Raw genomic sequence first — 25868 nt, 5'->3', positions numbered from 1 at the left:
TCTGGTCCGTCAGTGGTGGGGATGTATGTGTTTGTTGTAGTCAGGTTTCGTTTGGCTTGGCTGATAGTAAATAAGTATATAAGTATATTGAAGAGCTTCTCTTTAAATAATGCATATATAAAGTATCTCAAGGTAAAGAGAGCTGGTAAATAGTAATGAAGAAGGAGAAGGAGGACGTTTCTAAAGCAGGAGAGTAGTAACATATTTATACCCTTAAGATCCTAAGAATTACGTAGAATTTTCTTCAAAGTGAATGAATGCTGCAAGCACACACTACATCAAAATATCAAACCTTTAGGGATGAAAGCTTCAAGTTTCGAGAACAATTTAATTAACAAGGAAAAGACACTCAAAGGTACAGATTCCTTAGACCGCGGCCGGTGTTTGTCTTCACATGTACCTAGGAATTGCCCAGCTTGCAGCCATGTTTGTCCACGTCGGCAGGAATAGCTTCTTGTTGCAGCTTGTTTTATCGGCATAGTGAAACGCCTTTGTTGAGTTTAGAACAATTGCTACAAGGAATAATCTAAATTGTTATTAGGCAAGCATCATGCAAGGCCACTTTATTTGACGGTGAATCACTGTCAATAGGTGTCAGGTATCATGAGGGCAAACATGTTAAGATTCCTCCTTTTTCTCTTTTGCATTTTCTTTCCCTCCTCATTATCATTTACTCCTTATTCAACTCAAGTGGATCAAGTGATGGCAAGCAACAGGATATCCTGTCCAGCAGTGTCAGCTAGTGACAAGCCGTCGAATTGAAGTCACCTACTTCAGTCATGACGAAAACCGGGCACCAAGAGACGGTTGATTCCCAATTCAATTCAACTCTGCTCTAATAATGCTACCTTTCTTTCTATCTCTTAGCTCTTGTTCAACCCATCACACCTCCTAGGTTCCCATCTCTCTCCTTTCATCAATGAGCCGCGGACATCGCCAACTTGTTTTCATTCTTCACAAACAAGTCAGTATCTTCTCTTTAGTGCGTTCGGACACTGCGCATCCTAACAATGTTCACTTGGAATTTGCTAACTTGTTAGTCAGTGCATGATGGCTAAAGACATGAGCGGCAAAATCAATGTCATTATCACTCGCATACAAGCGCTATCGACCAAAGAACAGACTTTTGACAGATATTCGACAGCCAATCCGCACCTCTTCACCGATTTCATGGAGAGTGGTGAAGGCGGTTGTGCCTCGAGAGGGCTCTGAATTGTCGACGCAACGCAATCGGCGACGTCGACATGACAGATGCTGCACAGAATCTTGAAGACGAAGATGATGAATACCTCGATGCGACTATAGATATCGATGAGGAAGACAGCGACGATGAAGATGATGAAGGTTGCGATGAAGACAACATCGTTGCTTACCCGAATAGCCTTCACGACTGCATAGTAAGTTGGACTCATGGCACCATGGATTAACTCAACGACTAACTGAGAGTTCGCGATAGGTCGCCAAACATGGTGCGCCGTACATAGGCTACATACCCGGACTGAAGCCTGGTCATGCCCTCTTCGAACGCCAGCAACACGCCGTGAGAGCCGCTATGCAGTCACTTGCTGGCCCATTCAAGGGCATGATCCTGGGAGATCCTCCGGGACTCAGAAAGACCTTGGTAGCGCTCGCAGTGGCTACCTCGTCTGGAAGTCCGGCGATGCCCCGTCGCCCATTGTTGCACCTCTGTCATGTTGACGCCAGCGGGTGGCTGAACTTGATGTGTTCTTTCAAGGCGCAAGATAGATCACAAGGCCAACAAATATCAGTCAAGGGCATCGGCGACTGTCATGGTAAGGGTGAGACACGACTATAAGCCTGCCGTCTGCCTTCTGGGAGAATGTATTTCCCCCTTCGACCTGTGGAAGTACAGGATCACGGTTACCTCTTACTCACATCTCACTACAGAGGTGAATCGTGTCGCAAGGTTCCAGGACGCCGTCGAAGATTACAAGGCAGGGCTGACGGCCGTCTTCCCAAAGAGACCCAAGCTGGTCTTCCTTTCTGGTAGTCTTGAGTCGGGCCCATGTAAACCGATGGGGAAATGCATGATCCTTGACGAGGCTCATGTCATCAGGAACCGCAACACACGCACCTTTGCTGCCGTAACGCCACTCCACGAACAATTCGAAGATTGCATGGCCTTGACGTGAACGCCGTTAGACAGCACATGGGGTGATGGCTATGCCCTCCTGAGTCTACTGAAAGGGCATCCTATGACCAGCTTCCAGGGATTCCAGAAGATCTTTGGAGAAAGTGGCGGAAAAAGCCTTCGGTTTCCTACAGGGAAGTACCTCATCCGGTACATTCAGGTGCTCGACGCAGCCAGCTACATGAAACCAATATCCACTATTCAAGATTGCCTTCCACCCAGGACTGACATTGTGCGACACTTCGCTCTCGACTCAGACGACAGAAAAAAGCCCAATCATGCTTTTATGGAATTCAAACAACTGATCTTGCCAAGGAGGATGAACAACAAATCACAAAGCAAGAAGTCGCGAGGCAAAGCCCCGCGACACATGAAGAAGGACGATGCTGCAGGTTGGGCACACCTCATCGAAGCTCAACAATACGCATACCATCCCATGCTGGTAGAGCTCAAGCTAGCGCACAAAGGTCTGATGGAAAGCGTGAGACACGAGGACACCGACGGCGCTCTTCCTGATGACGCTGACGGCCAAGCTCTTGCACAGGCCGCCGAGTGGTGTGAATTGTTAGAGCAGGGTCGCAACTCGCATTCACGACGTGTCAAGATGGTACTTGGTACCGTAAGACAACAGATTGATACATGGCCAAACGACTCGTTTATTATTGTCGATGAAAGGTTCTGATTCTTAGACATCGTTGCAGTTGCGCTCAGGAAGAGCTATCATCCTGTTGACCATGATACATACAATGGACGACTCGATACAGACCAACGCCAGCCGGTCATCAAGAAGGTATCCCAACCTGTGCTTCCGCATGCCCTACTTGTCAGTCGGGGTACTGGTGGTCAAGGCCTCAACGTGCAGTTTGCAAACGTCGTCATTCGATGCGGGCCTTGGTGGAAGAACGCGTGGGAAGAGCAAGCAGCTGGACGAGTTCATCGACCAGGACAGCGGAAGCTCACCTTCGTTTACGAACTCAGAGCCCAGGACTGCGCCGTGGAGAAGAACGAGATGGGGGTACAAGACAAGAACAGGGTCAACACTCGTATCCTTTCTGCCATCACTAGAGACGGCGATGGTGAGCCTCATCAACGAGGCACTCCACTGCTTGGGCTGGATCAGGGCGAGGATTAGAACCGAGGGCCTGGACGAACCGTAAAGCTCATAAGAAGCATGCTATCAATACATGATGTGGTTGTGCGGGACAAAGGGTGGTGATGGTAAAGTTTTAGGGTATTTTATCCTAAAGAAGGCCTAAACTATGACAATCACTCATAACGCCTTCAGTTCATCCTTTCATGAGACAATACTTCGTCGCCAGGTTTCCGAGCCCGTTCATTTCATCTATCATATAGCCTATATATACATTCCTTTACTTACCTTTTGAGAGCTCAAAGAAGTAAGAACCTGCGGCGACCTGCGCCATGAGGTCCTTCTATCGTCTAGGTGACCCAAGCCTAGACAAGCAATGCTTCTCGACCCAGTCATACATCTTGTCCTGGAAACCTTCATGCTCCGCGACAACAGGTGACGCATCAGCATAAGGATCCTCTTCCATAACTTCAGCGATTCTCTTCGTCGTGCCAGAAGGAACAACTTCCTGCATCTCCAAATCCCAGAGCACATTAACAACCCATCGTTGACAAAACCCACCTGGAATTCTTCTCGCAGAAGCCTTTACCTTTCGTCCATGTCGAGCTGAAATTTCAGCGACGTAAAAGCGGCTGTCAACTTCCCAGCTGTTGAGTCGTCCATTTTCAATTACGACTTCCCAGCGTCTGCGTTTCGTAGGACCACCCGAGGAGTGGTACCAGGTTGCGTACTCGGCGTCGCGCTCTGCGAGCATGAGAATCCAGTGGCTTGGACCATATTCCATAGTTGGTGTGCAAACGCCGATGGTTAGCTGTTGAACGTCAGAGTGAGATCCGCGACGGGCAGAGAGTCTTCGGAAAGACATTTTATGTTTTGTGTAATAGGAAATGAGATCGACGAGTGGGATGCTTGCAAGTGATATCGTCGGATCGAAATGAGACTGATCTGAGGATGATGAGAGAAGAGAAGTTCAGTGAATGAGGGCTCAATTTAAATATGTCATGTCTAGTTATTTGTCGGATTTTCTTTATCTTGAACAATGATAATGCATCCTCGAAACTCGAGATCACTGAACAGATGATATTGTCCAGCCTTGTTCATTGTTCCTGCACTCATGCCAAATCTGAACACTCGTCAAGGACTTACCAGTAACACATCTCTGATTTTTATATCATTACTTGTGTTTTATTGCTTTGGTGCGAACACAAAGGTCCTGAAATGACTTGGGCATACAGTGGCGATGCCCTCGAAAGACAGCATTTTAGGTACAGTATCCATCATCTCGGTATGGATGTCTCCGGCGATTTATCACTGAACTTTCATTCCCTTTTTCGATAGTTCGGTATTATTCAGGTGACTTGAGGGGTGGTATAATGAAACTTCATTTCATCATCGCCAGTTTGCGTCTGTGATTAAGCCTCGCACGATAATTACTTGACGGCAATCTTGTGTTACACGAACTCAATGATCAGATCAAGTGCATGAACAGACCTCAAATACCATTTGCTATGTACTAATGCTGCATTTTTCGTTGACCAAATGATGTTATTCCCGACTAAGCACTCGTGCTCAATAAAGGGCGTCTTGACAATCCACTAGTTTTCTCTTTTCTTTAGACAGAGTGGACACAAACTCAATCTCAATCTCAATCTCAACCACAACCACCAACATAAAAATGCCGTCCAAAATCCTCATTCTTGACGGTGGTCTCGGTACCTCTCTCGAGTCCAAATACTCTATTACTTTCTCCCGTTCAACGCCCCTCTGGTCCTCTCATCTGCTTGTTTCTGACCAATCTACCCTCCAATCATGTCAGAGCGATTTCGGAGCTGTCCCAGTTGACGTGCTCCTCACAGCGACATATCAGGTTTCGCTTCATGGTTTCGCCGACACTCGCACTGAGGATTTCCCTGAGGGTATTCCTCGCGAATCTGTTCCACGGTTCTTAGATGATGCTGTTAGTATTGCTCAGCGTGCTGTGGGGGATAAGGGCTGTGTTGCTTTGAGCATTGGACCTTATGGAGCTTGCATGATTCCAGGTCAGGAGTATAGCGGGAAATACGATGCTGAGCACAACTCCTTAGCTGATTTGGAAGCATGGCACCGTGAGCGCTTGGGAGTCTTCGCTGGGGTTTCTGATATACAGAAGCGAGTGCGTTATGTTGCCCTTGAGACTATTCCCCGCGTTGACGAGATCATCGCCATGCGCAAAGCTCTCGCTGCCACAGCAAAACTGTCGGATCTTCCTTACTGGACAGCATGTCTCTCACCTGAGAAAGACCTCAAAATGCCTGACGGCAACTCCATCGAGGCCGCTGTGGAGGCCATGCTGGATCCTGAAGTATCATCGAAGTTACCGTGGGGTATTGGTATCAACTGCACCAAGGTCGACAAGCTTGACCAGCTCCTTCAAATCTTCGAGCGCACTGTCTCAGGTATGATCGAGAAGGGCAAGATTACTGAGTGGCCTGCTCTGGTGCTGTATCCTGATGGTACAAATGGAGAGGTTTACAACACAACCACACAAAAATGGGAGATGCCAGACGGTGTTGAGACTCATAGGCGCTCATCTTGGGAACACCAACTCGAGACAGTCGTGAAGGCTACGGAAAACAGAGGGAAATGGCCTGCCATCTTGGTCGGTGGATGTTGTAGGGCCGGAAGCGAAGATATCAAGAAACTTCGCGATTGTCTCGTGAAATAGAGGCTTCCATCAATACCCAAATCACAAAGCTAGGAATAAAAACTAAGGTAGATTACATGTCTAACAAAGCAAGATACAAAAGACCTTGACCAGAAGGAGGCCAGGGGAGGGGGCAAGAAAAGTTAGGACCTCTATCCTAAGTGATAAAAAGATTTAGGTGAATTTAGGTAAACTTAGGTAAATCTAGTATAGCCTTAGTGGGCCTTTAGATTAGTTATATCCAGCACCTTGGCTTAATGTGAAGTTTTCTTGCTCCCTAAGGACAGGCTATGAATCAGAGCATCAGACGATATACGTGACAGACCAGGACACGGGCAGCATGGTATTACGTTTTCGTCTGAACTTTTGGCTTATATTACCCCTCATTAATCTCGTGCTCCGATTGCTATTTCTTCTTCACATCTACACATGACCCTTTCGTCAATCCGGGTCTTCGTTCCTTTCACAAGGCCACTTCAAGCAGTGCGAAACCTTTCACTTGATAATCCTAGCCTTTTCCAATCTCATCAAGGCTCATTATCCAATTTTCTCGCCCGTATCTGACCTTTTTGCAGGGGTGTAGGCGCATCATTCTCCGCACAGGAGAAGGCATGAACACCAAACTCCATACCTAAAAGGCAGCAAAACGGACAACATGGATCTCAATCACAGCGTAAGTGCTCTCAACTATCTTGACCCGATGTGGCTTCTCTAATATTACGATGCAGCCGCCTCGGAAGAGATCCAAGTCTTTTCATGCCATTTCTCGGGACACTGCCCAGTTCACTCATCCAGTGCATACGGACACTATCCCCATGGATATCGATCACCTAAACGAGGAGCCCCGAGATTCTACTACTTTGGCGGCATCTTCTGGCACTACAACAGCACACGCGGACATATTTCATCATGAAGAGAGCCATGTCTTGCCCGAAGAACGCAGGTCCGAGACCTACGCTCGTTCGATCATACCGGCTCCAAACCCTAAAGACACTGCCACCTTATTCGCTTACCGCATGCCTAAGTATGTCGATGCTTCATTTCATCATCATATAATGGGCATGGAAAAGAACATAAGCCAGCCCTCTTTGGCTCGAACTGCCTCAAAAACGCTCTTCGTGTTCTCATCGAGCGAGTCTGTCGAAGAACTCGCAGTTTGTTGTGCCGCGTACTTCTACGTCAACAAATCTCAGATGCCCCGAATTCACGCGAGAGCTATCATGCTCTTGGAAGAAGACAGATTGATCAAATCAAGTGCTCTCAACAACTGGGAGATGATACAGTATGCTCATGGTGGCAACACCACCGTGGAATACCACGTACACTTTTAGGTGAAGGAACTGGTAGAGCTTACGAACGAGATGAAACTTGAAGTACAGATGTGTCTTCCCTGGAGAGACTTCACCAAGCTTGCAGAAGTCACTGCTCCCTTGCGAGATGCTGGCTTCGAACTGTCGGTTACTTTTGACGAGGAGCAGTGGATGGGAATACCTTCGCAGTATCGAGACTTCCACAAGGCACTGACCATCAAATCCATCACTGGAGGCGAGCTGGACGACGCCAATCTTCGTTTCCAGCAACTGATGCCACAGTTTATTGCTGATGACTTGACTGCTCATGGTACCCGCGGATTCCGTCCCAACAGAAGGCGATGGCATTCTCTCTCTCAAAACACACCATGAGTCTATCAATAGGGTGTCGGCTCGCGAACGGGGGGGTAATTTCTGGTGGTATTCTACTACGTTTCCGGCGGAGTACTTACATGAAAATACTGCAAACGATTTCAGGTGGAATAAAAATACTCCTTCAATTAACTCCATGCTATGGTGCTATACATGTATCCGAGCCTCTGTGCCTCGCTTTGTATCCAACTTCAACTACTCAAGCCTTGTTCACGGCCAGTATCCCAACTTACTGATATCAGCGCTTAACTCTCTTCCCTGCATCATCTCAGCCATAACCTTCGCTGTACCCAACGACAGACTGATCCCCCATGGTCCATGCCCTGTCGCTACATAGACACCACCATCGCTTCCTTTCCGTGTCCTGTAGCCCTGCCGTAGATCTACATCCTCTACCCGCGTGATATAAGGTGTTCCTCGTTCTGAAACAGGCCTAAAGCATAAGCCTGTCCGTATAACTTCCAGCTCATCACCCTCGGTTCTGATAATCCGCATTGCCAGATCCTTCAACTTCTCCAGTGAGGCATCCATAGGTTTTGCACCCGTTGCTAACGGTGGTAGGCAGAGAGATGCGTTCATGCCACCGAGCCAGATATGTCCATTTGGTCGAGCATAAATCTCAGGTGAGAAGTCGTCCATGCTTGTATACACAGAATGAAACGTATCGCCAATATCTATGGGATTCCGTACCACGAGTGAGTGTCCTGCCAGAGACACAACGGGTATGTTGATAGATGATCCGGGAAACATGGACTCTAAAACACTCGGTGTCCATGCCCCAGCGCAGACAAGTATTCGTGTAGCTGGGATATGTGTCTCTGAGGAGCAGTCTGTATAACCGATACGGACATATGACAACTCATCATGGCAGTCGGCGCCTACATTTAGAACAACGGCAGGGTTATGTATCCGTACACCTGCTGCTCGACACCTTTCAAGGAGGAAATGACAAAGTTTTAGGGGATCTCTACAAACATGGTTTGTTAGAACATATCGGTCCCAAATGATAGTGACTTACAGAACAGCTGTCCCTTCACCATTATCAACCAAGCTGAGAGCATCGCCCTTGACACGCCTTAACCAAGGCGGACTATTCCTATCCTTGACCTCCCCTCGCTCCTCTATCACATCCGCACGACTTCCCCCCTCACGTAACCAATCCTGGCCCGTCGAACCCTTGGGTTTCCTTCTCGGTAGCTCATAATTCACAGTCACGGACTTGGCATAAAGCCATTTCTCCCTCCCATTGAACTGCTTTGCCAATTTCTCATGCTCATCAAAACTCAGGGCCCCTAAAGATGCAAGATCTTCGTGGAACCAGTCCCTCGCAAGAAATCCACCCGCGTAGCCAGATGCCGAGGCGAATAGCGTTGCCGACGAGTCAACAAGGTGGATGCTTGAACCTGGTTGATGTTCGGAGAGGTAATAAGCTGTCGTGATGCCGATTATGCCACCTCCAACAATTACCGTCGAGGCCATTGGAAGAAATATTAAGATTATAAAAATGTATTGTATATTTGATAAAACGGAACAAGACCTCAGCTGATGCAGGTGAACTATTACCAAGAAAGCAACCGATGACGTGAGTGACGATGATACAGGGTAGACAGGATTGAAGCTCCAAAATTGACCCCACCATACCATCACTCATCTCCAAGAAACCCCCACTCTCTTGAGCTTCAAAAGGTGCCAAGTTACAGAACTTCACCTCCAACTTTAACAATATCAGTTACACGACATATTCTTCAACATGAGCTCCAAAGTATTCATTATTACTGGTGCCAGTAAGGGCATTGGTGCTGCCATTACCCGTTACCTGCTTAATCAATCCCACAAAGTTGTTATTACGGCTCGATCATCTGAACCATTGGAGGGATTGAAGAAATCGCACCCTGAACAGGTCCAATTCATTGCTGGAGATATTGTTGAACCTCAGGTATGTGACACAGTTGAAAACTCTCGTGAGTGATGAGGCTGATACATGCTGTCTAGCTGCCTTCGAAGCTGGTTGACCTTGCTGTGTCCTCGTTCGGCAAGGTTGATGGTCTGGTGATCAATCATGGCATGTTGGCGCCCAAGAAGTTTGCAGACACCACGGTTGAAGAGTGGAAGAAGATTTATGACATTAACGTCTTCAGCGGTATTGCCTTGGTGAGGAGATCCTGACCCAGGCCTTCTACGAGTTCAACAACACTGACAAGACTAGGTCCAAGCTGCGATCAATGAGTTACGTAAGTCCAAAGGCTGCATTGTCTGGGTGTCATCAGGAGCAGCAGCCAAGCAATATGCTGCCTGGTCAAGTTACGGTTCATCAAAGGCTGTCTACAATTCTGTTTCGGCTCATATTGCGCTTGAAGAGCCTGATATCACAAGTGTTGCCATTGCACCAGGTCGAGTTGATACCGAGATGCAAGGCGTGCTGCGATCGGAAGGCCAATCATCTATGAACAAGGCACAATACGACTCTTTCGTCGAGGCCAAAGAAAAGGGCATTCTACTCAAACCCGAGCAGCCAGGAAATGTTATGGCCAAGTTTGTCGCAGACCCGCTCAAAGAGCTGAGCGGCAAATTCTTCTCGTACGTGTCATGACATAGTGTGGTATCAAAGACTAACGATTATGCAGATGGAACTCACCAGAGGTCGAGGCATACCAAGAATAGGGTTAAGCTTGGGGATGTTGGAAGAATCTGGATATCTCAAGCAATGTTAGCTTTATGCCTTTACATATGATTTAAAGAGATAAAAGATAGAAAGACAAATGCAAGTCAGTCGAAAGATGAAAAGCTCTTAGTTTGCTCCACATGGACATTCGGATTTAGCATGGAATGTAAGTTTCTTCATCATAGCATTTGATGTTGCGGGTAGAAAGAAATAGAAAATTTGTTCTTACCTGATGCTGATTTGTCGCATGTAACCGAGTTCAAAGACGTGATGTTCGAAGCAGCTGCCTTGTCGCATGTTAGTTCCATGTTCCAACATGTTGTCCAAAGCAAGCGTGCAGTCGAATGCGCTCAGGCTATCGTTTTTATCCGTCATGAGAGTCGGTATTTGATAGTACCAGATAGCAAAGTGCATCACGGCGTATCGGAGGGGTGTAAAGATGCTGAAGGGAGTCTTACAGCATGGGTCAAAGAGTGCAGCCTAAACTTTGAGTTGGTTAGCCCTTGGTCGGGTAGGATGGCTCAAGCTTTGAAACAAAGACGATTGGGATCAATCAGTTCTGTCCATTTGGCACAGGACGAAGTCAATCAGCACAGGAGGCTTGTCGAACCTCCTCAGCCTGGGGCGACAACATATCTCTTCATGCGAGGTGGTGTAGAGAGGAACAAGAGAGACTTACCCAAAGAATTGGCAGCTGCACTCAAGTGGAAGTAATGCACAAAGCGAGTACTTTCGAGGTATAGCAAGTTGGCAGACGCTACTCGCGCCGCCATGATAAAGCCGTTGCTCGATCTGAGCGTTGTGGCATGTTTGTAGAGAATAAAGAGAGGAGAGGAATGTGTTGATGAAGGAATAGGAAATTTTCAAAAGATGGAAGTTCTGAAATAGCTGCACAACTGGTCCGTGCACGACAAAACGACGCGCCCCGTGTGGCTGGAAATGGAGACAGCCTGAACTGGACCTCCAATTACAGTCCAATTACAGTAGCCTTGGGACCTGAGGCTCCTCCACTGGTGCTCGAGGCACTGCCATGAATGAATTCCACTGAGCAAATGAAATTCCAGGTGGAGACTTGGCCACAAGCGCGGCGCAAAAAAAAAACAGCAGCAGCTCTTCAGATACAAAAGAGGCTTGCCCCACCACTCATGGGCCTGAGTCACCATCCCATCCGTCTCGTCTCCTTCAGCTCAGTTCAGTTCAGCCTGACAAGCAAAAGTGAAGCTCATCATCAAGATCCAATATAAAACAACGGCATTCAAACAACAGTGAAACATACAAGCTTCTCAACGGATACATACATCATTAGAAGATATTGTTTCTCTTCTCTTCTCTTTTTATTACATTTTTTGTTTGCTGAGACTTTGTCTTCGCGTTGCACTCGGCCAGCCACCGTCTCTGAATAACCGCGTCTTTGGTGTATACTCGTTTATACCCCCAAAATACGCAGTCAACCGCAAACACCTTTCACCACCATCCTGATTCACAGATTTTGCTTCTTCAACAAGATGTCTGATCACGAGTTTGGAGGCAAGACTTTTATTTATTTTATTCATTTGTTCGTTTGTTCTTGTGTTTCTTGCTCGTCTCGTTTATACGCATCTGCCGTCTTAGTTCTCAACCCGTGATGGCCATCACGGCAATGCATCACTGTCGGGTGGAAGGCACAACATTGTGAATAACATTCATTCAGCTTTTATTTATATTGGCTTATATTGAAAAGTTTCTCATCATGTTCAATATCTTGAAACCCTTTTCATCACTATCGACACGTTCCCAACATAGCACACTGTCGTATCTACTTTTCATCTCAATCTTCACTATCTCAAATACTCTACCCATTTCATATTTCTTTTTACAATTTGTTTCCCGCGATGCCTTTACCAGCGTCAACTAGGTACTGGCTCAGATACGACAGTGGAACACTTGGTCTGCTCTTCGTGTCTGCTTTAAGACCCTGGGCTAACAGGTTTGTCTTATAGGTAACGACGATTTGTCGCTCCCGAAAGGTATGTCACCATGATCCTCCTATTGAAAACATTCACTAACATGGTTACAGCTACTGTTCAAAAGATTGTGTCCGAAATTCTTCCACCATCAGCAGGCGTGGCGTTCGCTAAAGAAGCTCGCGATCTCCTAATTGAATGTTGTGTCGAGTTCATCACCCTTATTTCATCAGAGGCGAACGAGATCTCTGAGAAGGAGGCAAAGAAGACTATCGCCTGCGATCACATCACGAAAGCTCTTGAGCAACTAGGGTTCACTGACATGGTCCCTGCTGTTCTCGAAGCAGCAGCTGAGCACAAGGAAGTCCAAAAGGTAAGCCCACAGTTGCCCCTCTGCATATTCGGCACAGACTAACAATGGCCAGGGTCGAGAGAAGAAGGCAGACAAGTTCGCCAACAGTGGCATGTCCATGGAGGAGCTCGCTCGTCTACAGGAGGAGCAGTTCGCAGCTGCTCGAGAGCGTCACGGTTAAGGGAAGCGGCCTAGACTGGATCATGGCGAATGACGGAAACGGGCGTAAGGGAATTTTTAGCATTGCTAGGCGTTGATGTGCAGAATTGGACTGGGATTGGACTGGACCTGAAATTTGTCATGGGAAGCGGGCGGATCGGCTTGCTCGTTATCACTTTCGCTTATAGACCTTTGACGAGGCGATTGCCGTCAGGGAGGGATTGTCTGAATTCATCTTATTCAAATTTAAACCTTGAATGTTTTCAAGCCTGGAGTGCGGGTGCCTTGTGGTGGCCCGGTTATGATGAGCGGCTATGCAGGACATGACCATCAGCCATAGCATAATTATTGCAGTATGATTAGAGTTCCAAAGAGTCAGTCATACCGGGATTGTGTAAAGTATCCGAACTTATACATAACTTGTCCAGTCCATTCTGAAATCTTCTCGAGCCCTACGGACCTTAACTGGCTCTAGGTTGTATGTGAAGCGCATATAGACGCCTTGGCGTTTATTCAGATGGCTGCGTCGATGATGACGTGTGTTAACATGGGCATCCTATCAGAAAATCGTATTAGCAATGACATCTTGTCTAGGACTCGATCATTGTCTAGGCTCCGATTCATTTCTTTGTTGCCTTGCAGTATGTATTTCACTTATAGCCTTATCGATAAGACCGCAAGTAAAAAATGATGTAAATCAGAACATCCCCCACCTTGACGCCGCCTACTCCCACCCTGCAATCTGCATGCATGCGCAATCAACATCAGTAGAGGAAGCAGCATTATTTTTGCTTTCATTGTCGTCAAAATAGGTCGAAGACGAAAAAACAAGAATAAGCCTGGACCGCGCGGCCCTCGCTGGTTTTCTCGCAAAATGGGCCAGGAAGAGTCCTCTATGAGTTATGGCGGCCCGCCCACAACACTCACTGAGCGGAGCCTTGATGCTGTCGCGGAGTATATCAAGACGGGTCGGAGCAAGCGAATTGTCGTCTTGACTGGCGCTGGTATCTCCACTGCTGCTGGAAGTGAGTAATTGAACTTATAGCAAACTTCAAACATATCTGATAAGGTTAATTAGTTCCCGACTTTCGATCGCCCGGAACAGGTCTTTATGCCAACCTTGCCCGTCTCAATCTGCCGTACGCCGAGGCCGTTTTCGACATCTCTTACTTTCGCAATCACCCCGAGCCCTTCTACGTCCTAGCGAACGAACTCTATCCAGGGAAATTCTCTCCGACCGTCTCCCATGCCTTCATCGCCCTCCTCGCCCGTAAGGGACTTCTCCAGATGCTCTTCACACAGAACATCGATTGCCTTGAGCGCGTAGCTGGAGTACCTTCGGACAAGATCATTGAAGCTCATGGAAGCTTTGCGACACAGCGCTGCATCGAATGCAAGGAGGAGTACCCGGATGAGAAGATGAAGGAGCACGTCTTTGGAGGCAAAGTTCCTTATTGCGACAAGGAGGGGTGTAAGGGACTTGTCAAGCCAGACATTGTCTTCTTTGGCGAGGCTCTTCCTAAGGCATTCGACAACAATACGTATCAAGTAGCCATGGCCGATCTGGTTTTGATCGTGGGTACCAGTCTCAGTGTTTACCCCTTTGCTGCTCTCCCAAGCATGGCGCAGGAGGGCAAACCTCGTGTGCTCTTCAACATGGAAAAGGTGGGTCAAATTGGCACCAGATCTGACGATGTGGTCGAGCTGGGTGATTGCGATGCTGGCATTCGCAAGCTCGCCGATGCGCTCGGATGGCGAGACGAGCTTGAGAAGCTTTGGAGACAGACTGTGGGCGATGCCGAGGCGGATCGACAACTCGGTGGTAGAGAAAAGAATGATGTGCAAGACGAGGTTGAGCGCTTGGCCGCTGAAGTCGGTGCTGTCGTTATTGACGAGAGTGACGAAGGGGGTGTGCTATCGGAAAAAGAGCCCACGAAGCACAAGGATGGTCCTGCTGTTTCGGAAAAGCCAAAGGATGAGGACAAGCAACGAGAACCAGAAATGGTGACAGCTACAGCTACTACGGATGTGGAAGAGGATACCAAGGAGGCGCTCAAGACTCAGCAACCTAAACTGGACCAAGCCCACGTTGAGCAGCTCCAGGCTGAAGCAAGCAAGACAGAGTCTTTAGTCACAGAGCCGCCTAAGCCACAAACCCCCAAAGAAGACCCACCACAGGTAGAGAAGTCAAAGGAAGAGGCTACAAAAGAAGGTACCGCGCCAGCAACTCTCAGCACCGAGGAGAAGTAGTTACTTCTTCAGTACTATGAGTACAGATGGGGCGTTCCAGCACTTAAAAGTGCACGAAAACGGTGTCGGTGTAAAAGGTTCTAAATTCCTGCTCATCATAAACTGATGGTAGACGACTAGATGAGTTTCTTATGTTGGTCACGACGAAATGCAATAGGGTACGGTTACATAGATAGTCTGCGTTGACTAGATCAACGCAAGAGTCAGTCTAATGAAAGAATTGTTTTATCATTACCATGCTACTAAGCTCCATGTGCCCTAACATATCCTGTAGCTTTTGCTATAGAGAACCCGTATATAAGAAAATATACCTTAAATCAGACTGGCCCTGATATAATATCACCTCATGCTCATCGTACAGACTGACACCAACTTTAAGAAACAATGACAAGGGACGAAGAGAAGACACTCCATGATCACATTTGCTTACAGTCCACTGTCGATCTGTGCCGGGATATTCGAAAGTGTCCAGTGTCCCCACTGCCGACACGTCTCAGCCACCACGTTTGGTATACGTAGTTTCTTGACTTGATCTGGATTCGTGAGAAACTGCGTGAGAAATCCTGCCGAGACGTGCCACGCGATGTGACAGTGAAACGGCCATACACCTAGAGCAAATGTGTGTCAGCACGATGCAACCGTGACCACAGAAAGGGGCGATTATCATAAGGCTGAGTGAGTCAGGGGGGTTAACGTACCCGGGTTTTCTCCGGCATCGAACTGTATTACGAGATGACCATTGCCCCGAATCTGAACGACGTCGCGACGCTGTGGGTTGTGTCTGTTTATGATTGCTCCATCCCAGGAACCTGGCCCCTCATGTAGGACATACATGTTGAAGCCGTGTAAGTGCATTGGATGTCTAAGCAGAATTTGCTGTCAGCAATTGCATGAAGCCGCATGATTTTGTTGAGTACTCACGCCACGGGAGTCTTGTTATTAACAACCACTCTCACACTCTTTGCCTTTCCTGTATTTATCACGTTCCATTCAGGTTCGAATGTGTGATTGCCAAGTTTGCTAAGGAGCAGAGTTGGACTGTTGTAGTTTGTCCTTGCAGCCACTCCTCCTAAAGTCCAGAGCGTGACATTGCTTGCGTTTTTGAATGAGCTAATATCAAGCTCAATAATCTTGTCAGCTGGAGGCAAAGGCAGCTTCATCACAGGCTTTGTTATACTCAAATCATCGTTGGCGCAAGTCCCCGGATCGGGGATGTCCCAAGCCTGTGATTTGGGTGCCTTTTTCTGATTTGCGTTGTCGTAGTAGATTGCCGCAAGAGCAGCTGGAGCACGGCCCAGACTACAGATGGCAGAAATGTTGCTGCGCATCCAGTATGAGTCCAATTTGCCATCAGCTTTGACCAGTACATCTGTGCGTTGGCCAACTCCAAGAGTGACAACTTTGGTATCATATGGCTGTACTGGAACAAAGTCATTCGCAATGACCTTCATTGTGTGACCATCGATAGAGAATCGTTGTATGGCTTCGGCACTTGGGTTGATGAGGCGTAAGCGGTGAACTCTACCGCGCTTGAAACGAAATTTGGAGATTCCAGCATTGCTTTTACAGGGCGTCTTGTCTCCTGGTGCAACACTGGAGCAGTTGAAGTTCATCTTGCCGTTAATGAGATTGCTGTCAGAAAGAACAACTCCAATGCCACCGGGTTTCATTATCTCCTCAACAAGGTCGAAATACTCTTTGTGGTACCAATCACTCAACATGACGGGCCCAATATCGATGTCGTAGTCCTTCCTTTCTCGTGGTCCATATATAACCAATGGACCAAACAAGCCAGCAGCAACTTGGGCAGAATAATGAGAGTGGTACCAGCTTGTTCCATACAGGTCGGCCAGAAACTGATATGTGAAACTCTTTTTCGGTGGGATCGGGCATTGGGTTACACCCGGAACGCCATCTTCCCACGGCATTCCTTTCTGAAGGATACCATGCCAATGCAAAGAAACACCCTCATCGTCCATGTCGTTGTGAACAGTGACTTGAATGGTGTCACCCCAGTTTGCTTCAATCAGAGGTGCAGGGAACTGCCCATTCACGAGAATTGTGGACAGCTCATAGCCATCGGGAGCGATCTTCCCCCGACTGACAGTGAAGTCGTACCTCCTAATGACTCCAGTGTTTGGTTGATCCTGATAGTAATTGGTTTGAGAATTCATGGTACTCCAAGGATAGCCATTGGGAGTAGGATTGTCAGTGAGGAAAGTTGGCAGGTTAGGTGCATCAAACGTGCCATACGAGGACTCCCTATTAATAGATTAGTTCATGTATACAGATGTTGGATATCATACTGCTTTACCCATTAGTCTGCAACTGGGACAATTGTCCCAGGTCCCCGAGATTGAATGGACTGCTGTTGGTATTACCCATACTGCACAACAGGCTTGAACAGCGAGGAGTCTCTATTGAGGTAGGATTATGAGATATGCCATCTTCTCACAGGAACCAGCACTGGTCTATATAGCCAAGAGGGGCGTGTTGGTGAGCTCAGTCCATCGACAGCCACTGCAGAAGGAACTTCTATCCTAGGACAAGGCATGTGCCGAAGACCCGCGGGATCAAACCTCATCTGCGAGAAACGGGCGATCGCATACGGGTCAACCTTGGCTACTCTCGGTTATCATGGACTAAGCCTGCATGGCTGAATCCCATATCCATGAGAGGTCTTGTAGCCATGGTGAGGACCAAAGTTTGGTGAGAGAGGACCACATGGCGAGGCCTTACATGGACCAGGACAAGCTGCAAGCCATGATGACGGTCAGCACACCAAAATGTGCAATTCGTAAAAGTAAATTGCCCTATCAGAGAGGAGACGTTAAGCTTCACCAGGTCATGATGTGAGCATGTTGTGGTAGGGATATTGGGTGTGCCTGGTGTGGCGGAATTACCGCTGTCTTAGTTGCCTCAGCCTTAGACAAAGGATGCGGAAAATAGACACGAGATCTCCACTGGGTCGTGCATCTCGAACATCCGTATCTCGACTTGCCGTGTTATGGTTAAGCATTTTTGATGATTTGCAACTGGGGTATACCCAGATCGTAGCCCGTCCCGCCCAATACATGCAATGATCCTAGACAGCTGAACGGGCGTTTCAGGCAGACCTTTTTTTCTGAGTAGTCAGGTACGTAAAAGAAACGCAGTGGGCCCAATTGAGTTTAAGCAGTAATTCGAGCAGAAATACGAACAGATTGCCCGCAAAAGTTGCTGATATTGGCGTTGGTACCAAGCGTGATAAGCTAGTGCCAGCTCACGAGGCAAGCGTCAGAAAATACAGTTCAGACATTGGTTGATGCCCTGAAGGCAACCGCCTCTCCAGCTATTTCTGACTGTAGAAGGACAAGCATCGATCGAGTAGATTTAACCTTGTCCTGAGTTTGGGGGATCACCCTCAGTCATAATTGGTGACTGCGTGGTGCAGCCCAACAGCAAGCTTCCAACAATTCAAAAGCGTGTAAGCCGGGGGGTTCCTCATTTGGTAACTGGTACTATAAAAGCGCCAATTGCGATCGACCGATCAATAATTTCGTAATGTCGAGAGATAGTAATCCGACGGCAAAGAGCCTAGCAAAGTCAGCATGTCAGCTTCAAAGGCATGTGATCATGCTTTTCAAATGGACTGCATAACGACGATTCAACTCGATGAAACAACATAATCACTGACACGCCCCAAGAAATATTCCGTCAATGCACGATGTTGTTCAATATGCATAAGTTATGAGACTTAAAGTTCGCTCTCAGCTATCCTCTAGAAAGCAATTCCCTCAGACCACTGGACCGATCGCCAATAGCGAAGAAGCATGGCGCCAGTTGTGCAAAAGCAGGGTTGACTCCCTACTGCATATGCAAAAAAGAGGATGCGATAACAAGCTATTGAACGCCATTGACTACATCGCATGAGCCAAAGCGGTTAGCTTATGGAAAGTTTAAGCGTCAAGAACTTCCAGCTGCTCGACAACATCGAGGGTGGTTGTTGTTGTCACCTCGTATCGGCAACCGTGGGGTAGGCCAACATGTTGGGTCGCATAAGGGTAGTGGTGTGTCGATCATGTCAATAAGGAAATGTAACCTGGACGGTTAAGGGCTTATATTGAACGCCACAGCTCTCTCGCCGCCTCTCGAAGATTGTTGTGTAATCTTTAACTGCAGTCACATATAATGGGGTCACTTGAACCCGGATAACGCAGCGGTCTGCAAGGTCTGACAGCATAACAAAAAACCCTCGCATCGTGAGACCAACAGACATCTCTGACTGGTCTGATGCACTGTATCGATGGTGGGTCTGAGATTTGACAATAGATTGGTCCATTTCGAAATAATTTTGATATGTATTTTACAGATTGCGGCCATCAGATGCCAGACTGTACAGGGTGGAAGTCGAAGTCGACTGGGTATTGCTCTCGTCTCGTATGATATGCTGCTCTCATGATTTCCTCCACGCGGGATTGGCCATCAGCATTATAGGCCGACGTTGAGCTCGCATGTACATTTCGTGAAGTTTGGGGTCGGCATCGGATCGAATGACGCTGCCAATGGACATAAAGAAGCTGTAGGGTCGTGGTTAGCACTCGTGTAAGTCGTTGGGGCCCGTGTCAGAATTACCCAAAAGTTGCTCCGGAGCCAAGCATGTATTGACCGAGGGTTCTCATAATGCCGTTAGGGCCGGCTCCGTATCGGAAGATGTTGACAGTTCCTAATGATCATTAGTTATGATCTCAGAAGTTAGGCAGCGCACCCAGATGCGAACGAACCAAAGACAAAACCCATGATGACACCAACAGCTATACCATGTCAGAATCTTTCACGACGGCCAAGAGCTTAAAAAGGGTAGTTCGTACTTCCACCCATCATAGCACCCATCTTGACTATCAAATTTGTTAGCCAACACCCAATTCCATGAGAATGATATCAGCCTACGTTTATCCACGTTGGAGGGGCCATGCTGGCCGGCATTGATAGGAGCAACGGGAGGCATCGCGGCGTGCTAGGTTTGTATGCAAAGTTTGGGTGTTGCTGCGTGTATTGGACTATCGATCGTGGTCGGTGATGCTGTTGAAATGGCACGGCGCAAAGTAAAGCAATTGCTGATGAAGCTCTCTTCATACGACGACTTCCCTCGAACCCGAATGACCTCTTGAGGCTTACTTTCATTGGCTTAACGGCTAAAGTGGATTCAGGGTTCGGAGAAAGGTCGGTGCGTGGCTTGAGGCACGGATCATCCTCCCGTACAGTGCAGGACAGAAAAGTGACATATCTTTACTGTGAAGAAATCGTCACGTGGTCCCTCTCGTGGGTCAAGATATGGCTCCACAAGGCGGTTCCGACTCGTAAGAGGGATATGATCGTTTATGGTTTTTTTTTTTCAGGCAATTCTCTTGCACTTACAAGACAATCTCTGACACTCAAACCTCTGTTTCTTATGGTGCTGGGGTTATGCGAGCAGTGAGCACATGCCAGAGTCTTTGGGCGTGTGCTCCACTGTGCTCTGTACTCCGTGTGCCTGAGCTGAAAGTTGTCGACCGGGGGCTCCAAATTTGAACACGCCAACACGCCAAGCAGCGCTTAGCGAGACCTCCCCCATACTGTCACTGTTACGGCTCCCTCTCATCAACTCATTCACGGCCCTGAAGCCTTCTAAACTATCGTCTCTTGTGACGCGAAACCCTATTCCGACATCGCGATATCCTCGTGCTTGGTGAGTGAAGCACCCTCTTGGCTGTCGCTGGCCCGACTCGCCTCTTGACCTCCTGTCCCTGGTCCGACGGGGTCATCGCCGATCGCCTCAATTCTTCATTACCAAAACCTGTTCCCAGCCACGAGCTCATGATTTTTCTTGTCCACCAGCAACGTCAAGCCACCTTCAAGTATTCAAAATTCAATCGCATTTCATCAAAACTACAACGTTTTTCTTCGAGCCGGCCATCATAAATCCCTTCCGCCTCCAAGTTGCCGGTGGAGTGACATCAGCCTCGTAGGCGCGCGAGCCGCACACGTCTTACTTCCATATCCGGCATCTTTATATCAACAACGCTGCGTTTATCGGCCGCAACACGCTGAGCATCAATCATCCTCATGACTGCAGTCGCAAATCCACCAAACTTCTCCACGTCAAGACCAGCATGGGGCACGATTAACGGGAACCATCAAATGAATTCGGAAGAAGGTCGAGGTGGCATTGGCATGTTCGCGCCCCGGAAGACCCTTACTCGATCCAACTCATCGTCGTCTGTTTCCTCGACGTCTTCAAACGCTTCTGCTACAACAGTTGCCTCGAACGGTTCCCACGCCAATGGCGGCACTCCATTGTCTTCAACTTCAGATTTGACCCAATGGTCGGCTAACGGCGCACCTCGAAAACGGCCCCAACCGAAAGCCCCCTGGCCTCCAGGAAAAGGGGAATTTCAACAACAAGACATGTCTAGGCTGCCCGCTGGCAGAGGTCAAGGCATGATTACGGCCCATGGGCCTGTACAGGCCGGCCCTGGCCAGGTTCAGATGACGTCTCAAGGAATGATGCGCCCTATGAGTGCTGAACAAGTTCCTCCTGGCCAACCAGTTCTATATCTATTATCACTCAACGGTACCTTTGAACGAAAAACAATCGCTGTTCCTTTTGCTCCCGAAAGCCTCCGTATCGGCCGACAAACGAACCAAAAGACTGTCCCGACCCCAACCAACGGTTTCTTCGACAGTAAAGTGCTGTCCAGACAACACGCTGAAATTTATGCGGAACGCAATGGCAAAATTTATATACGAGATGTCAAATCCTCGAATGGAACGTTTGTCAACGGTACTCGACTATCACAAGAGAATCGTGAATCCGAGCCACATGAATTGCAGACTTCCGATCATCTTGAGCTTGGCATCGACATCGTCAGCGAGGACCAGAAAACAGTCGTTCACCACAAAGTGGCTGCCAAGGTTGAGCATGCTGGCTTTCTCAGCGCGTCGAGCAATGTCATGGATATGAACTTTGGCGATCTCGACCCAGCTAACGGCGCTATGATGATGCCTTCAGGACCAATGCAGTTGCGTGGCCGTACAAACAGTAATGCGTCTGTCGCCAGCAACGGTCGCATGATGCCCAATGGCGCTGGTGTCATGAACATGCAAGCCAATGGAATGCCACAACAAAGACCTTTCTTTCTTACCCCTGTTGCTACTGATCAAATATTAAAACGGCTTGCGGTATGTCATAGTCGAATCCGTTACAATGATTAGGCTAATTCTGTTAGAACGAAATGCGCAATGCTCGACTTCAAGCACAGGATCTGGGCCGCACTAATCAGTTCGTCCACACACTATTATCCAAAGACGACCTTAAGGACCTCGAAAAACCCGAAGGCCTTGAACCCCCTAAACCTCAACCTATGGTAAATGGGATGGGGACGCCATTCCGTGCTGACCCCAAGGCACGGTTTTCTGATCCTCCTGCTCCCCCTCCCCAACAGCCTCTTCCCGAGAAGCCTGATGTACCTTCACTCAAGCGTGGCCCAACTGAGCGACCGAAGTCTGGTCCTCCCAACTCACCTGCCCGTCCTGATAATCTCAGTCAGATTGTTCAACTTACCGAGGCTCTCAACAACGCTAAGCGAGATATCGACTCACAAACGGCACGGATGCGTGAATTGGAAGAAATGCTGCAGAAGGAGAGGAGTGCACGAGAGGAAGCAGAAGAGCTCGCCAAGCGCTTGGAAGAGTCCGCGACCGTACATATGAACGGGTCGGCTGTACCTGGAAGCGTAGCCTCAGAAGAGGTGTCTGAAGCCACGGAAGACAAGTCTGTCCCTGAGGTTCCCGAACCAGAGGCTAATGACGAGACCCCTGCTGTCGATGCTGCACAGGAGACAGCCGCTGCTCTTCAAAGTCGAATTGACATGATGGAGAGTCAGATGCAGGATATGAAGGAGCAGATGAAAGAGTGGAAGGTGCGATGTGAGACTGTAGAGTCAGAGAGAGATGCTGATAGGAAGACGCTCGCCGAGATGGTTGTTCAGCTCCGCGCTGAGGAAGCACTTCGAGAAGCAGCAGAGAAGAGAGCTCGATCAAGGTCGAGGAAGCGAGATGCTGTTGCCGATGGTGCTGTCGTTGGCGAGGCCAATGCCGACTCTGGGGTTTCTAAAAGCGCCACTGGAGAAGCAGAGGCCGTCGACCCCGCTACTGCTGACGAAGCGTTGGACGCACCGACGTTATCCCGGGCCAGTACGATCACACCAGCAACCCAAAAGGGTGCTGTGCGTGGACAGGACCAACGCCTTCAAGCCGCGCTACCTTATGCCTCAATGATTGGCGTTGTACTATTTGGCATGGGGTTGATGGCATATATCAATGGATGGCAGGCCGAGCCTCCCCGCCCTGAGCAATGAAATGTTGGTGTACAAAGCGGACGAACTACATGAGGAGAAAGCTGGGGGTTAAATGATGGGGCAGTTGTAAAAAGGGGATCACGACATTATTATATCTTCTTCGTCTTTGGGAGGGATTGTAACTTTTCATGAGCGGTATTCATAATGCATGATGCGGCCTATCGACTAAGCCCATCAACGATGAGACGATACGAGACCAGACATGGACATAACCGAACCGAAACAATTTTCCTTTGTCACCCATCCGTATTATATATATCAACTTCTTTTGTACCAACGGCTGGGACATAACAACATGGCATATGAGGCCCTTTGGAAAGGGTAAAAGCCTGGTTTGAGTTCAGGCTCGAGGATACGGCGTTATCATTTTGTTCCTTTTGTGTAATTTTTTTTTTCTGATGCAATATCTTTGATACATTGGGGGTGCATCTTTAGGAATAGCGTATGTTGATGCGAGCAGTGGGCTGCTGACACTATAAGTCATTTTGCATATTTAATTTACTTGCCTGAATAACTGGTCTAATAAGTCTCATGAGTTCTAGAACATGTGTTTGAGGGGCTTAAGATGTTTGCGTCATAGGAATGAGGGCGCATATTGGCTACTGATCCAGGACTGGTTCATCTGTTGCTCAGCATAACTTAGACCAACACAGAGTCAAACACGTCATAATACATTGTGAAGTGCTTCCTTCATCATCAGTGATAAGTCGTTAACTCCAGACTTCGCACTCGGTTTCATCCTTCTGAGATACTCCACTGCATTCCCGGCGCTAACCAGTTTTCGTATTCAGGTCGTGATACTATTGGATGTAGTAAGTATACTTGAAGCTGGCGAGAACGATATCAAAGTCCATGAAAGAAGGGATCAAAAGCAATATAAAAGAGCCAGTCATTTCCAGTCAATATCAATACTTGGAGTCATCTCTTCTATAAACTTATCAGCAATGGTTTCCCTCTCCCAAGTCCAACAATCCAATGCCTCAGCTGCTTCAAAGCTCCCAGCTGGCCTCATCGCCGTCTTTGCTGGTGCGACAGCAGGTATTGGGGAGACAGCTCTCAAAGAATTTGCCAAATATACTACACAACCCAGGATTTACTACATTGGCCGTTCTCAAGAAGCGGGTGATAGACTGCAGAATGAGTTGAAGGAGTTGAATCCCGAAGGAGAATATGTCTTCATCAAGAAGGATATGAGCTTGCTGAAGAATGTAGATGAGGCTTGTCGGGATATCAAGAGCAAGGAGACAGTCTTGAATGTTCTGTTCTTGAGTCAGGGGACTCTAAGAATTGGTGTTGGCAAGTCTTCTATAAAGTCAACTGACTATTACTTTGCGCATACTAATACCCTTAGATACCGATGAAGGACTACCTCTGGTCACCGGCCTGACTATCTACTCTCGCAACCGTCTCGTAGTCAACCTCCTCCCACTGCTAAAGAAAGCCCCATCTCTTCGTCGTGTAATAAGCGTCATGGCTGGTACACACGAGGGCAAGCTCTTCTCTGACGATATAGCAGCTCGCAACATTCCCTTCACCAGCATCCACAATTCCCGGGGGCACATGTGTTCAGCCCTAACTCTCTCCCTGGAAGCTCTGGCTCGTCAAGCACCAGAAGTTTCCTTCATTCACAACTTCCCTGGCTCTGTCGATACAAACTTGATCCGCAGTGGAGATGGTTTCATGATGCAGGCTATGAAGTATTGGTTCAAGGTCAGCATGACTATTAGGAGACAGTGGTTACCTAAGGAGGAGTGTGGAGAGAGACACGCGTGGTTGTGTTTGACTGGGAGATATCCCGATAAACAGGGTAGTGAGAACGGTATCAAAGAGGAAGAAGTTGCGGTTGGTACTGATGGGAATAAGGGAAGTGGTGTTTATAGTGTTAATTGGGATGGTGAGAGTGCTTCGGGTGAGGTTGTCAAGCTGCTTGATGGTTTCAAAAAGGAAGGCCTTGTGGAAAAGGTCTGGAAAGATCAGGAGAAAGAGTTTGTCAGAATTACTGGTACAACTTCTATCTAGGTTATCAAAAGAGCTAGTCAGTTGTGGTTGGTATCAGGGTCCTATTGAGTTGACGAGTTCAACATTCTCTTTACAACCATGTGATTTTGACAATGGATTTCGGCAGTGCTCAAGATGACAATGCAGGATTCACCAATGAATAGCTTCCAATGACCTCCCAAGAATTAACCTTACCTGACAAGGATTACTATGCCGCCATCACCATTTAAGCTTTGACATCAATGCACAGGCCCAACACTTCGGCTTCATCGGGAGTCAAAGTCATGGACACCAAACAAGACCCCATTCCAAATGCCACTCTTTCGGAGTCATCTAGTCCCCGAGATCAATTGTGTTGAATCTATACTATTTGCTGGCTCAGACAACGGATGATGCTGAGACTGGGGGGGGCTGTGCTGATGTGACAGTAGCATGATGGTGGTTATGGTGACAGACACGCGTCGCTCTAGTGGTGGCTGATGCGCAACTTGAAATGATATGATAACAGATTTTCTTTCA

At 47.9% G+C, this 25868-nt stretch overlaps 12 protein-coding genes across 12 annotated transcripts; 8 read left to right on the top strand and 4 right to left on the bottom strand.

The window, feature by feature from the left end:
• Positions 1–1244: 1244 nt before the first annotated feature.
• On the top strand, positions 1245–3334 carry BKA55DRAFT_672904 (uncharacterized protein; the record flags this gene model as incomplete). Its single annotated transcript, XM_046198010.1, has 5 exons — positions 1245–1397; positions 1457–1793; positions 1909–2028; positions 2164–2771; positions 2928–3334. The coding sequence occupies 5 exons, from the start codon at positions 1245–1247 to the stop codon at positions 3282–3284; spliced, it is 1575 nt and encodes a 524-aa protein (XP_046053009.1). The 3' UTR covers positions 3285–3334.
• Positions 3331–4333, bottom strand: BKA55DRAFT_672903 (uncharacterized protein). The gene has a single exon (XM_046198009.1). The coding sequence runs from the start codon at positions 4105–4107 to the stop codon at positions 3586–3588; it is 522 nt and encodes a 173-aa protein (XP_046053008.1). The 5' UTR covers positions 4108–4333; the 3' UTR covers positions 3331–3585.
• Positions 4334–4868: 535 nt separating this feature from the next.
• On the top strand, positions 4869–6184 carry BKA55DRAFT_672902 (Homocysteine S-methyltransferase). The gene has a single exon (XM_046198008.1). It carries the CDS (start codon positions 4918–4920, stop codon positions 5944–5946), a length of 1029 nt encoding a protein of 342 aa, XP_046053007.1. The 5' UTR covers positions 4869–4917; the 3' UTR covers positions 5947–6184.
• Positions 6185–6356: 172 nt separating this feature from the next.
• BKA55DRAFT_560436 (uncharacterized protein) lies at positions 6357–7725 on the top strand. The gene is made up of 3 exons (XM_046192097.1): positions 6357–6408; positions 6501–6598; positions 6654–7725. Exons 2-3 carry the CDS (start codon positions 6581–6583, stop codon positions 7254–7256), a joined length of 621 nt encoding a protein of 206 aa, XP_046053006.1. The 5' UTR covers positions 6357–6408; positions 6501–6580; the 3' UTR covers positions 7257–7725.
• Positions 7707–9196, bottom strand: BKA55DRAFT_560434 (FAD dependent oxidoreductase). The gene is made up of 2 exons (XM_046192096.1): positions 8626–9196; positions 7707–8574 (listed from the first exon to the last, which is right to left on the bottom strand). The coding sequence occupies exons 1-2, from the start codon at positions 9084–9086 to the stop codon at positions 7818–7820; spliced, it is 1218 nt and encodes a 405-aa protein (XP_046053005.1). The 5' UTR covers positions 9087–9196; the 3' UTR covers positions 7707–7817.
• BKA55DRAFT_560430 (uncharacterized protein) lies at positions 9197–10522 on the top strand. The gene is made up of 4 exons (XM_046192095.1): positions 9197–9543; positions 9600–9758; positions 9814–10184; positions 10232–10522. Exons 1-4 carry the CDS (start codon positions 9358–9360, stop codon positions 10266–10268), a joined length of 753 nt encoding a protein of 250 aa, XP_046053004.1. The 5' UTR covers positions 9197–9357; the 3' UTR covers positions 10269–10522.
• A 1618-nt stretch (positions 10523–12140) lies between these two features.
• Positions 12141–12745, top strand: BKA55DRAFT_536133 (histone-fold-containing protein; the record flags this gene model as incomplete). The annotated part of the gene is made up of 4 exons (XM_046189786.1): positions 12141–12195; positions 12249–12275; positions 12326–12585; positions 12638–12745. The coding sequence occupies 4 exons, from the start codon at positions 12141–12143 to the stop codon at positions 12743–12745; spliced, it is 450 nt and encodes a 149-aa protein (XP_046053003.1).
• A 674-nt stretch (positions 12746–13419) lies between these two features.
• On the top strand, positions 13420–15194 carry BKA55DRAFT_560423 (DHS-like NAD/FAD-binding domain-containing protein). The gene is made up of 2 exons (XM_046192094.1): positions 13420–13748; positions 13802–15194. The coding sequence occupies exons 1-2, from the start codon at positions 13598–13600 to the stop codon at positions 14971–14973; spliced, it is 1323 nt and encodes a 440-aa protein (XP_046053002.1). The 5' UTR covers positions 13420–13597; the 3' UTR covers positions 14974–15194.
• Positions 15195–15399: 205 nt separating this feature from the next.
• BKA55DRAFT_504367 (Cupredoxin) lies at positions 15400–17358 on the bottom strand (the record flags this gene model as incomplete). The annotated part of the gene is made up of 4 exons (XM_046187088.1): positions 15400–15581; positions 15672–15835; positions 15895–17235; positions 17288–17358. The coding sequence occupies 4 exons, from the start codon at positions 17356–17358 to the stop codon at positions 15400–15402; spliced, it is 1758 nt and encodes a 585-aa protein (XP_046053001.1).
• Positions 17359–19408: 2050 nt separating this feature from the next.
• Positions 19409–19682, bottom strand: BKA55DRAFT_503673 (reactive mitochondrial oxygen species modulator 1-domain-containing protein; the record flags this gene model as incomplete). The annotated part of the gene is made up of 2 exons (XM_046187027.1): positions 19409–19532; positions 19588–19682. Coding segments are annotated over 2 exons (219 nt in total), but the record flags the coding sequence as incomplete, so codon positions are not given.
• Positions 19683–21057: 1375 nt separating this feature from the next.
• BKA55DRAFT_536130 (uncharacterized protein) lies at positions 21058–23351 on the top strand (the record flags this gene model as incomplete). Its single annotated transcript, XM_046189785.1, has 2 exons — positions 21058–22173; positions 22221–23351. The coding sequence occupies 2 exons, from the start codon at positions 21058–21060 to the stop codon at positions 23349–23351; spliced, it is 2247 nt and encodes a 748-aa protein (XP_046052999.1).
• Positions 23352–23995: 644 nt separating this feature from the next.
• On the top strand, positions 23996–25861 carry BKA55DRAFT_560406 (uncharacterized protein). Its single transcript, XM_046192093.1, has 2 exons — positions 23996–24647; positions 24703–25861. Exons 1-2 carry the CDS (start codon positions 24296–24298, stop codon positions 25368–25370), a joined length of 1020 nt encoding a protein of 339 aa, XP_046052998.1. The 5' UTR covers positions 23996–24295; the 3' UTR covers positions 25371–25861.
• Positions 25862–25868: the final 7 nt, after the last annotated feature.

This window comes from Fusarium redolens (assembly GCF_020744475.1).
Source record: "Fusarium redolens strain MPI-CAGE-AT-0023 chromosome Unknown BKA55scaffold_4, whole genome shotgun sequence".
NCBI lineage: Eukaryota > Fungi > Ascomycota > Sordariomycetes > Hypocreales > Nectriaceae > Fusarium > Fusarium redolens.
This window is presented reverse-complemented; position numbering and strand designations above follow the sequence as displayed.

What these genes read in the sequence shown, in the direction of transcription:
- BKA55DRAFT_672903 (XM_046198009.1), bottom strand. Translation starts at nt 4,107, where the DNA reads ATGTCTTTCCGAAGACTCTCTGCCCGTCGCGGATCTCACTCTGACGTT.
- BKA55DRAFT_672902 (XM_046198008.1), top strand. Translation starts at nt 4,918, where the DNA reads ATGCCGTCCAAAATCCTCATTCTTGACGGTGGTCTCGGTACCTCTCTC.
- BKA55DRAFT_560434 (XM_046192096.1), bottom strand. Translation starts at nt 9,086, where the DNA reads ATGGCCTCGACGGTAATTGTTGGAGGTGGCATAATCGGCATCACGACA. An exon ending in GGTGAAGGGACAGCTGTTCT is followed by an intron (nt 8,575 to 8,625) that starts GTAAGTCACTAT and finishes CCATGTTTGTAG; the next exon opens with AGATCCCCTAAAACTTTGTC.
- BKA55DRAFT_560430 (XM_046192095.1), top strand. Translation starts at nt 9,358, where the DNA reads ATGAGCTCCAAAGTATTCATTATTACTGGTGCCAGTAAGGGCATTGGT. An exon ending in GAGATATTGTTGAACCTCAG is followed by an intron (nt 9,544 to 9,599) that starts GTATGTGACACA and finishes CATGCTGTCTAG; the next exon opens with CTGCCTTCGAAGCTGGTTGA. An exon ending in TCTTCAGCGGTATTGCCTTG is followed by an intron (nt 9,759 to 9,813) that starts GTGAGGAGATCC and finishes TGACAAGACTAG; the next exon opens with GTCCAAGCTGCGATCAATGA.
- BKA55DRAFT_560423 (XM_046192094.1), top strand. Translation starts at nt 13,598, where the DNA reads ATGGGCCAGGAAGAGTCCTCTATGAGTTATGGCGGCCCGCCCACAACA. An exon ending in TATCTCCACTGCTGCTGGAA is followed by an intron (nt 13,749 to 13,801) that starts GTGAGTAATTGA and finishes AAGGTTAATTAG; the next exon opens with TTCCCGACTTTCGATCGCCC.
- BKA55DRAFT_560406 (XM_046192093.1), top strand. Translation starts at nt 24,296, where the DNA reads ATGGTTTCCCTCTCCCAAGTCCAACAATCCAATGCCTCAGCTGCTTCA. An exon ending in GACTCTAAGAATTGGTGTTG is followed by an intron (nt 24,648 to 24,702) that starts GCAAGTCTTCTA and finishes TAATACCCTTAG; the next exon opens with ATACCGATGAAGGACTACCT.